Raw genomic sequence first — 12,517 nt, 5'->3', positions numbered from 1 at the left:
CCACGGGCAGCAGTTAGCCATTGAAGTTCGATCCAATCTGTTCATTGCTTTTGGTCCTTTGCGGAGATTCGTGGTAGCTGTGGTTTAAACCTAAAAGCAGTTAGAATTGAAAATTGAAAATTCAGTTCAGTGTGGAGTCGCACTGCGATCGGGTGCCGGACCTACAGCACAGCAGAGGTTTTAGATCGTCCTCAAACTTGACCAAAGTGGAAAAGGTGTCACTTACACCCGACCAATTGGAATCAAATAATACTTGCAAACAGGATGTATTATTCTAAATTATAAAATAGTAAAATGTAATTCACACACAGTTATTTATTTTACAATAATTATTAAAAAAAAGATATAAAGGTCCACCATTCTATTGAAGTACCTACAAGAAGCCTCGAATCACCAATAAACTCTGCGAAAAGCATGACTCTTAAATTTTCGAAATAGTGAAAGTGCAGTGGACATAAATTGCATAAATCACCGTTATTGGCTAATGATTATAGACGGAGGAAAAACCGAAAATGCAGCAATTTCGATAAACTAACAACAAAGGTAAATAAATATCGAAGTACATGCATAAATTTGTAGGCACTTACAATGTATTTACATATATGTACTATATATGTATGTATGTATGAGTAAATATAGGTAGACAGGTAAGTAACGATGTAATGCCGACATAAATCCATGTCGCACCGATGGAAAAGACACACAACCGGCCGGTCGCGCAATAACTCTGGCGATTGCAGCGGTGCTTTGGCATGCATTTGTGTATGTGTGTGTGTGTACTTGCATTGGCAGCATGACATGTTGCCACATTTTACGCTCGTGTGAGAAATTAAAACGTTTGGCAAACCATAAACTGCACTGCACCCCACCGCACCGGCGGCGACACCATTCGGACGGACAGCATGCAAATGTTACATCACGCAGAAACGAATGTATGTTCGCTTGTGTGAACGTGCGTGAATGCGTGCGTGTGCGTAGATTGCAGTTATAAATGAGCGTGTAGATAATAATCGGCGACATGGTGCGATATTGGTCATATTTTACAAAAAAAGACAGTTATGTACATATGCTAATATTTATCGCCACAGAAATGTGTTGTTGTTTTTTCTCTTGATATTTATTTGTTTTAACTTTTGTATATTCAATTAAGAGAACTATGACAACAAGGTAGGCACTTTTTTCCGACGTACAATTTTGCTGTTGGATTTCTTTACTATATTTTTAAAGAACTTATTGAAATTGTTTCAAATTTATTTAAAATATACATTTTTTCTTTAATTAGTTACTAACGTATGGTATTATTATAATAGTATTTTTGTTTTCAGTTAAATTATAATTTAATTTGAGTACTCGTTGAACTACTTACTTTGTATCTCAACAGAATCTGAACTGAGGGTTCGTTATACAAGTATTCTCACTAAAAAAATTAACAAAAAATTACGAAAACTCGTTTTAAAATTATAAACCCAGAGCTTCGAAATATACCTATTAAGACGGTATTCAAATCCAGAAATTTTAAAAATCAATTTTTTTTATAATTCGAGAGTTCAGATATTTAAAAATGTTTCCTCAAAAGGTTTTTCAAAATTGAAATTATTTTCGAAGTTATAGCCGTTTCTGATTTGGTAGCCATGATATGGCATTAATGTTCTTTAAGGCATTACAAGGGTTAACGGGTTTGAAAAAATCGAAATTTTTCTTGTTTTATTAAATTCTACAACACCTATAGAATATTGATAGATCCGAGTAATAATTTCGGAGATACAGCCTTGAGGACTTGTACGTTCGAGGTTAGTTTGGCTAAGTGCGCGGTCTTCAAACGCGTTTTTCTCGAAACTGTGTTTTTGAAGCCGGTTGGCAAGATTTCTCAAGAACTGCTCAACCGATCTTCATAAAATTTTACACAGGGCTTGAGATAAAATTCTTAAAGACTTGGTTGAAAGATTTTTTCGATTACAACTATTTAAAAACAAAATAAAATATTTAAATTTTTTATTTGAAAAAATTGTTGAAAAATGGTGTTTGTAGTTTTACCCGAGGAAACCCCTTAAATATCTCTCTATGACACAAAGTAATCTAAAATAAAAAATTGGCCGTTATTTTTTAGTAGTCGTCATTTTATTAAGAAAGGAATCCAAAATTAGTTTTTTAGCTTCTTGAGATGACGACATTCCTACTAATCAAGAATCCATCATTGCCTTATTTCAAGGCGACGAGGACACGGCCTTTTTCTCCATCTGATTCAAGGTCGCATAACTTAACGAAAAAAAATTCTTTAATTATAATAATTATAATAAAAATGAGGAATGCAGCGCAAGTCTCGAACCCTCGAAGAAAGCCTGATTAGATTGCAAAATAAGGTATGCACCGCGACCTAAAGTCTATTGTGCCCTGAAGGTCTCACATTGATCATTTATGCTGAGCGCACGGAAAAAGAAATCTAATTTCTTTTCTTTAAGGTAAATTGAACCTGCACTTATTTCAGTGAAGTAAAGAATTACTGAACTGACTGTTGATAAAAAATGGCGAACTTGATGAATCTACGAAATCACATTTTGTTTATAAGAAAATTTTATATTTTTCCACAAAAATTTTGGATTCTAAAACTAGGTATATAGCGTAAATTAGCTCATGTTTTACCTTCATCCATACCTTGCTCGCCATTCCACTATATACTATTTCCTTGTATATAATTTTTTTAATTAAGTTCCATAAATTGGTCAAAGCTTGAACTGAAAATGAGTCGCGAAACCGCATACTTTGAATTATAACTAATATAGAAATAGCAACTTTTATTGTTTTGGTTTGAAATTTTCCAAATGAGTGTGCGATTAAGAAATGTTATGACGCACATTGACGTCTTTACTCACGCTTCGCCTACGAAAGTGGCTTCTTTTGGTTTTGTTTTCTTGTGTTTCTTGGCAAAGCAGCTGATTTGATTCCACATTAAGTATAATTTCGAAGTATCGGTTTGTATTTAAGCAGAAATTGCAGTTTAATCCGCAAAGTTAATAAATACCTATATACGAGCAAATGATGGTTGCCTACAGACATAACTAAAAACTCGTATGTATACTAAAGTGTGCATGTGTGCAATACAAAGCTCATTGCAGCTAAAAGAAAAAGCATTCATTGTAGTTCCCCTTGCTCGGAGAACTTGCAGTAAGCCCCTCGCTGAGTGACACTTTTATCTGACTTTTTTGTTTCTTTACAATTCAAGAGCATAACAAAGAGTTTGAATGATTAGGTTGAAACTTTTTGTGTGACGCAAATGTAAAGTTTCGCTGATAAACGCTTAGACCGGGAGCTAGTAGAGCGATTGTACTCTTTTTATCGTTATTTTATTTTTTCTGTGTTTTGTTTGGTTTTTTTCTGTTTATCTAAAGTTTTTTTTTACTTATGGCGTATATACATATTTAGTAATATGAAAGCTGACTGCATTTTAATGAAATTCACAGTTTTATCTAAAAGTTTCTGATTTTATTTTTAGCATTACAAATATTTATTTGAATAATATACATATGTATGTATGTGTAATTGTTTACATGGTTCAATTAAACGTTTTTACATATGTACTATGTTCTCTTATAGAATTTCTCGGGTTGCATTTAAGGGTGTCGTGTACCTTCGCATTCAAATTTCGGGCCTGATTTCAATGGTGATGAATTGCAAAAACAACTACTCATGGTAATAGCAAAATATTTTTTTTAATTCATTAACTTTTTAAAAGCAATTATGTTTTCAAAGCCCCGTTATTGGAACTTTTTTGAATAGACCACCAGCAGTGCGACGTAGTTGTCTTATTGACAAGAGATTTTAGCTTCATAAACCATAAAAAGTTGATATTTATAACCCCGGTTATGACTGGCCACAAGAATTTTTTAATATTTGAAAATCTGACTAAATTGCAGCGTTTAAAAAAAATATACCATATTTTTCAAATTAAAGTTAGTGAAAAGTGTCAAGTTCTTGCCTAAACATAACGGGATGTTTTGTAAGTCAGTAGCTATTTACAGATTTTTAATTTTTTTTATAATATGTAGTGTCAAAAACTATGTAGTGTCGAAACTAAAGCAACTCTACTTTTGGGAAGACGCGTTCAAAGATAAATAGAGGAATGCGGATAGACAACCAACATGCTTTCGATCAATTATTTTATGTGTACGCTTCTATTCCCTATGTCTATTTTAGAAATATACAAAAAAAATTTCAAACAACGAAAGTTGACGACTCTCTTAAGCGGTTACATGGGTTTACGGGTTTCAAAAAACCGAAATTTTTCTAAATTTTCAAGTTGATCCGAGTAATAGTTTCAGAGATACAGCCTTGAGAACTTGTGTGCTCGAGGCTAGCTAGGCTAAGTGTGCCGTCTTCAAACGCGTTTTTCTCGAAACAGTTTTTTTTGAAGTCGGTTGGCAAAATTTCTCGAGAACTACTAAGCCGATCTTCCTAGAATTTTATACAGGTCTTTGAGATACAATTTTTAAAGAGTTGAACGAAGGATTTTTTTTCAAATACAACTATTTGGCAAAAAAATGTCGTGATATTTTCACTAAAACTTTAATTTTTTTGTAAAAATGCCTGCCAAAAATCCAATTTTCAATTTTTTTTCTACTTCGAAGTTCTAAGTTCAGGTTTTAACTAAAACACGTATTTTTTCACTTTAGATGATATTTTAAGAAGTTATTTAATTTTTTATATGAGAAACAATTTTTTGAAAAAAAGCTGTTTTTTACTCGAGGAAACGTATGCAACCACTTACGGTATTCAAAGCATTTTCTTCAAATCGAAAATATTCCATGCTCTTTGCTCTCTTTTTATTATTAATAAACAAATGTTTTAAGTTACAATTTATTACATATATCTTAAAAATATTTCATTCAATGAAATCGTAATGAACCAAAAATAAATCTTTATATATAAAAAGTACGTGTCACGTTGTTTGTCCGCGATGGACTTCTCAACTACTGAACCGATTTTAGTAAGATTTAGCACACGGTGTCCAGTTCGAACTCAGAAGATAGTTAGTGAAAACAATTCAAAAATTAAAAATACAATGAAAGCTCTATTAAATGGACGCTCTATTAAGCGGACAACTCTATTAACTGGACAGAAAGGCTGGTAACCAGACGTTGAGAAATCAGCCTTAAATTCGTTATTTTTTCCAAATAAATTTATGTGTATGAACATATTCAAAATTAAACCTCTAGTACAATCCCTTGGATTCTTATACCGATAAAAACGTTTTCGCTCTTTATTTATAGATAAAATGTTCTCTGTATTGAATAGTTTATTATATGAATAATAGTACAAAGTGTATACCACAGCAACGTGTGGCCGGATCACCTAGTTCTATATAAATATTCAAGTCTGAAATTCAAAAAAAATTACGTTTTATCTTTTGACAACTGCATGTTTCGGTATTCCGTAAATATAATTTTAGACTTTTGAAAACTATTATCTGCATATTATGTGAAAGTATGTATATATTTATTTAAGAAGCATATTGAAAGAACAGCACTTCGAGATTCCACCAAGACATCGAATTTGATTCTACCGTTAGCTTTATTTGGCATATTGAACAAGTATGTTCTCAAACTAAAAAGTACAACACATTTTAGAAAGCAAGAAAAGAGGTTGTATTCGATTCACTGCTCTCTATGTTAGAACTGGTCTATACGTGGCTCATTGGCTTAGCAGACTATACTAACCTAACCTATGTTAGAAAATTGTGTTCTTGTTAAAGTATTTACCTATGAAACGCACAACAAAGTTAAATACATAGTCAAGAGAGCATTTGAAAGTCTCATTAAAGTGTTATAATATATTACTATTCTTTAAGCATTTAATTATGTCAGTATTCCATACTTATACCAGTGGTTTCTTCGATACGCCACTTCAAAAGACTTAGTGAATCGAAATCTTTTTATACTTGTTTGCAAAGGAAATCGAGGGTTGCGTCATTCGAACGTAGATAAAAGAATAAAAAAAAACTCAGAAAGAATTTCTCCGGCTTACTTACATATGCATATATTTTATACATATATGTATATTTGAATAGGTATGCATCATTTCCAAGCATAATATACTTGTTTTTAAGCAGCTTTCGTATTTTTGCATAGGAAAATTGTTGGCTCAAAACCGCAACGAAGTAAGTGAACTTGCGTATTCATTATCAGAGGCATTACTTACAAATAAACATTTATATTTTTTCATCTGGTTACTGTATTTGTTATTATTCTTTTCTTTTTACTACTGCACCCCTTTTGCACTCACCTTGCATTTCATCGGCGCGATCAGTTTTCATACCCTGTTGTGCAACCGCAGCCAAACCGATCGCATATTCCCGATCGCATTTGGCTTTCAATTGTATGGATCGTTTCATGGTCTCCATAAGTCGTAGTTCGGCATCTTGGCGCACGATTAATGCCTCGTGCGCGGCACGGCCCTGCAGGGCCGATGAGAAACCCATAGCTGTAGGCTTTTATTGTTAACGGTTAAATTTGTTTTTTACTTTTTCACTAATTTTGAAGTGTTAAAAAAATATATTTTTTTGTGTTTTGTGGTCTTACAATGCGGTTGGTATTATGTGGTTGGGTAGCACCGGTTTTATTTTTTTAATAAAAACTGATTTATTTCAAGAATTTTTTGATTTTGCTTTTCACATTGTTTTTTGTTTAATTATTCACGTGAATTTACAGGTATTCATAGGTAAATGTGTAAATTTTTGATTTTCTAGATATTTGGAAGATAATTATTTTATTGGTAGAAGACACATACATATTTAATTAATTGTTATAAAAATTTAGCGATGTTGAAATTGTTGCTTTTAGAATTGCTTTGTAATCGTTCACGAAGTCTTCGTGCACAAGTATATATTAATTTCCAATTTATAAACTTTATAAAGTAGATTGTTTTAAGTTCACAATTATAAAACATTATTAACAATTAAAAATAAAATAATATATTTTAAGTATATTAAAATTAAAAATATTTAAGTTTACAAAATTTGAAATAATTTTTTTCATGTAAATAATATTATTTTTTTTAAATTATTTTAGTTCCAGTTTTTTCTGCTATTGTTCAAAAAAAAAACTAATTATAGTATTTTTCAAATAAAACCGGCACTTTTTCATGCAAATTTCAATACTAAAAAAATTTTCAAAATTTTTTTTTTTGAAAAATTGGTAGTATGTTTTGGAAATTATAAAAATTCTAATTTTTTTTAAATTTATATATTCCACATTTAAAAATTTATTTTTTTTTATTTTTATGTAAGATTTCGAATATTATTTTTAATATTTTGATAATTTTTTTATCTGTTTAGGTTCCAAAACAATATATAATATAATCAACTAATAACAGCACTTTGTCATACAAATTTCAAAACTAACAAAATTTAAACAATTTTCAAAACTATTTTTTTTTTTTGATTTTTTTTAATTACAAAAATTCTGAAATTCTCCATTTTAATTTATATATTTGCTTTCTACACGTAAATATCAACATTCAATCTAACATCAATCACAAATTAATTGTTTAGATATCCGATTTAGCCAACTAGTGCTAATAGCATACCGACACCAGCACAAAAGCATTGAATGTTCGAGCAGAAAAATGAGTAAAATGAACTATAAAAATATTTATTCATGTGGCGCTCAATATAAACATCAAAGCACAATATTTCGAAAACATTAAATCATTTCAGAAACCACTGACTGCAAATTTCGTAGAAACAAAACTAGCACAAGCAAAAGAAAAGAATTTGAAAAAATACAGAAACATACAGCAACTGTGGGAAAGAAATAGATTTGTGAAAAAAAAGCTCAAAATGATGCCATTTTTTGTAATGTGATTATACAAGCAAGATTACAGTGCATGCGTAAAACTACATAAATATGTAGGTATGTATGTATCTATATGTTTTGAAGACTTTCACAAATTTTTTGCTTTTGCTGATTTGCATTATTTTCAACTCGCGCAGAATATTTCGACACTTCATTTCATTTCGTTCAATTTCGTTTCATTCAATTCGCTTTACACTCTACTTTCTTGCGTTTGTTTTGCTGGCATGTCAGTCATATGAACTCTCTGCATGTTGTTGTGATTTTCGAAATTTTATGGCACTTTTATTGGCCAAGTCAGCGGCTGGAGCTTCATATAATGTACGAGCACATGCCAATTTGCGAATTTTGCAAAATATTTTGCACCACAGCACATTGCAGAGAGATGTGCGAGCATATGCCCGCACTTAGTATGTGAGCAGTGCATATTTTGGTATGTGAAAAACAACAACAATAATTGGCTTTGGTAAAAAATGTTGTGATGCAAAATATTTTTTTGCTAATTTTTAAAATAAATATATATGTTTTTCTTATATAATCAAGGCAATTATATATTTACTTATGTATGCAAATATATTTAAATTTTAACTTATTTAAATTTTTAATTTTTTGAAATATGTCTTATTTTTTAAGTGTTTTTATTCACATTCCAAGCAAATATTCAGTTTTAGTATAATTTTTACTTTCAAATCACTTTAAATATATAAAACAGTCAGATTAACTTCACGAACAGTAAAAGCTAGCCCGGCATTGTACTTCCAAGCACTCTGAAACGCCTTTTCAAATATGCGTGTAACTTCGAAAATACTCACCGGAACGATATGAAATTTTCTGTATGTACATATTCTTAAATATATTTGCATTAAGAAAATAAAAAAAGTCGACTTTTGAAAATTCTAACCCCTTTAATCAGTAATGACCCCAAATATCAGTCCAAAACACATAGAAGCATAACCGAATTGAATGAAAACTTACATGTAACAACAGTTTTCGAATCAGTCTCGACATGACGACATGGGATAAAGTCACACTCAGCGAACTTAAAATCTTAGGATCTAATATACTACTTCATATAACCCCAAGACTCTGTCCCCTAGCGAAAGAGAGCACGGCCGCTTTAACGAATAAAAATTAAATTAATCTACCATAGAGCTATTCCAAATGCACAACAGGCAGCCAATCTATTTACCTACACTTTACATATTGCTATATAGTATATAAGGCAGTGTTATCTTCAGTGGAACTATCAGAGCATATTTAAGATGGACTCAAAGAGCTTTCTTAAAAAATTTCTTCTTTACTTCAGAAATTATCACATCACAAAAGGAAATATATCGATTGGCAAAGTGAGGATCCCTACTGAAGATCGGCAGTAACTAAACGTCTAAAAAAGACTCTAATTATCTGGCTACTTATTCTAAAATATCATTGCAGAAAGCTGATATGAAAAGAAAATTTTGTCCAAGCGCAAATACTTTTTATTTGCACTCGAGAACTAATTATTTAAGTAGCTTTCTTTCCTCTCAACAAAGTGGTGCGATCAGTCCATAAAAACATGGAACTGATTAAATTAACTTAAAAATGGCAGAAATGGAAATTATAACTTTAAGGTCTGAATCGAGCTATAAGCAATTAAAAAAGAGGGTGTTCCTTTGCAAGCCTTTTTGTGGAATACGAGGGCTTCCTGCACTTGGAAAAACCAGAATTAATTAGCAGAAACCGGATCCTTGATAAGGAGCTTAAAACTATCATGATATGGTGCTGTTATGGAAATATATTTCGAGAAATATTTGTGTCATTACAACAACAATAACTCAATCTAGACATATACATGGCCTAACATTAGAGTTACTGAAATATTTTTATTCCCTCTAGTCTCTCAGTTTTCGAGACATCGATCTGAAATTTTGCACAGTTTAAGTTCACATCCCCAACAGCCTTAAAGAAAGCTGACTCGCCAACATTTTGTTAACATTCAATAAATTTTTCTACGATTTTGCAATAAACAAATGAAAATTGATCAGCAAACACCTTCACTGACTATTTGTATGCCTCCAATTATTTACACTAGTTTACTGTATTTATTTTTTCACAACCCAAATACGCTACAATGGCACTTGAACTTTAAGCCTTTTTCGAACGTAATGCTGTTTGTTGTTATTGTTTTGCTTTTGCTAACCCATGTTTAGCTGCAATATTGTTCTTAACATCGATATGGTTGGCGTCACTGTTGTTGTTATTCTTGTTGTTATTGTTATTATTGACGTGTTGCTATCTTTGTTGAGAGTGTTGCTGATGTTTTCGAAAAACTAGTTTTTCCAGCATAAAAACCACTACAATAACAACAGCAACAACAACACCAAGAACAAACAATGCCGAGCGTTGAGCTGGTGCAAGTAAGGTAAGCTAAGGTAGTTGCCTGGATAGCCATCGAAGTATGTGTGTGTGTGTATGTGTAGATAAATAAGCAAACAAAAATAAACACAGACGAAGCTCGCACACACACAGCTGCACGCGCTTGAGAGTGGATTGGCAGGAGCACAACTCCAGCATTGCTTGACTGCTGACTTTTCTCCGGCACTTTGACTGTTTGCTAGCGGGAGCTCCACAGCGCTGGATTTGAGCAACGAGTAGCACTCGCTTTGCCGCCACAGGTCGCTGCTGGCTGTGTATGTTTGTTTTTGTTTGTTTGTGTGCACGTGTGTGTGTGTGTGTGTGTGTGAAAACGGGTTAGGCTTAACAACAAAGCGACTCGTTGGAGGCAACTACAACCAGACCAACAGGGCGGCAATAAATACACAAAGCACCGTAGTCAACAAAAGACAGCTAAAACAACAAGAACTACAGCACGACAACAACAACAATAGTAATACCAATAAGAACAATAAAGTACGGCGATGCAAACGCTGTAAGGTGACGGCGCATGAGGCACACATACACATCCACTGGTGTCGAGCTGAGCAAGCGGACGGACGCCGCGCAACAAACCGAAAACTATCAAGCAGCAAATAAATCTTGTGCTCAATCAGCGATAAAACAAACTTGAACGCTAAAAGACCGCAGAACATCAAAAACAAAGCATAAAATCGGTATCACGTTGTGAGATTAAAAATTTGAAAAGTATATATACATATGTATGTAAGTATATGCTCTTAAAATAAAAGAAAAAACAAAAAAATTATGAAAACGATTTCACGCTCAAAAAAGATATTTTTGTTTATTTATTTAATTTTTTTGCTATTATATTTTTATGAAAAACGATTTCACAAAAAAAAATTTTTGTTTATTTTTTTAATTCTAAATTTTTTTTTTCTTTTTTATAAAAAATATTTTTTACGATTTCAGCTGCTTTCAATCAACTTTGTGCATAATTTTTTTATATATGTATGTATGTACATATGTACATATGTATGTATTTATATAAAAATTTATGCATGCTCAAATCTGTGCTGCCAATATTTTCTTAACGCTTTTGGGAATGCAAAACAACGAAAGTTTTTCACAACAACAGCAACAACAAGTTCACAATATGTTTAACAGCCACTGGTCTCGCTTATAAACAGACAATAATAAAAATTTGCAAAAATCACGCGCGTATCTCGAAGACGCACGGAAAGATCTTCTACTTTAACGCTACCTCGGCAACGATGCGCGCTTAAACACTTTTTTCACATTTTTTTATTATTATTATTTTTTTTGCATTCAATTTTTTTAATTTAACCACTATTTTTTTTAATGCTGCAGCTACTCCATAGCCTGAACGTTTTCGGTTCAACCAAAATGTCACATTCAATTTGGTTATAATTTGGTTATTCACGCGCACAAAGAATTGCCAGCCAAAGGGAGGGGAAGTTGGCTGGAGGGGGGTCCGCAAGATATCAGCGCGCACGGAGCCACTCACACGCTTTGTGTTTCGCTAACAACACACTTTGCATAGCGCACTTTATTTTATCAGCTTTCGATTTGTTTTACACTTCAATAAACTTTCGTATTGGCATTTCTTCCAACCAATTTACTTGCACTTGACATTTCGCAATTTCTTTGTAAATTGATATTTTAACGTAGCAAATTTATTAATTTACTAACAATTAGTATTTTCATATTTTTATGGCTTTTACTCACAACTTGTTTTCGAAAACTCTTACGATTTCACACACACACAATTCGACTGAGTGGCTAAAATATTAAATAAATAAATAAATCCAAGAATTGACCGACCGGCCGCACTTCCAGACCGCACACGTACACGCTTCGAACAAGACTCGCCGCAACTGTTGGAGGCCCAAATGAAAATAGCAACCTAGCACATCATCACAACACAACGGCTCCCCAACTCAACGGCGGCCGAAAACAGCAAAAGCAAAGTCACTCAAACATGTTCGAACGTGACCCCCTGCTGCAAGCGCTCAAATGGCGAGTGGAGTGCTTCTTGGGGATTTCTCTACTTTATTTAGTTATTTCGTATTTTTATCTTGTCAACCTAGCAAGACGCCGCTGGCATGCCGCTCTTTTGCTGCCTGCGTTGCCATAATTTTGTATTTGGTGTTGTTGTATTTTTCTTTTGTTTTTGTTTTTGGCAGTGTCTGAATCAGTTGCGTTGTTTGTCAACGCTGGAAAATTGTAGGTATTAAAATGAGGTCAACCACCTATGAAATTTTTTGGAAGCCTTCAAA

At 32.6% G+C, this 12,517-nt stretch overlaps 1 protein-coding gene across 5 annotated transcripts in view; it reads right to left on the bottom strand.

Annotated features, from left to right (window-relative positions):
- Nucleotides 1-12,103, bottom strand: part of LOC120781075 (tyrosine-protein kinase Fer) — a 92,640-nt gene extending 80,537 nt beyond the window's left edge. The window contains exons 1-2 of one of the 5 annotated variants that reach the window (XM_040113223.1): nt 11,967-12,103; nt 6,277-6,735 (exon numbers count right to left, since the gene is read on the bottom strand). In XM_040113223.1, the coding sequence (XP_039969157.1) occupies nt 6,277-6,472 (196 nt within the window). In that variant the 5' untranslated portion in view covers nt 6,473-6,735; nt 11,967-12,103. Of the gene's footprint in view, nt 1-6,276; nt 6,736-11,481; nt 11,928-11,966 lie in introns of those variants that run through there. The other 4 variants (XM_040113239.1, XM_040113245.1, XM_040113229.1 and 1 more) reach the window with 4 other exon arrangements.
- Nucleotides 12,104-12,517: the final 414 nt, after the last annotated feature.

This window comes from Bactrocera tryoni, chromosome 1 (genome assembly GCF_016617805.1).
Source record: "Bactrocera tryoni isolate S06 chromosome 1, CSIRO_BtryS06_freeze2, whole genome shotgun sequence".
Classification (NCBI taxonomy): domain Eukaryota; kingdom Metazoa; phylum Arthropoda; class Insecta; order Diptera; family Tephritidae; genus Bactrocera; species Bactrocera tryoni.
This window is presented reverse-complemented; position numbering and strand designations above follow the sequence as displayed.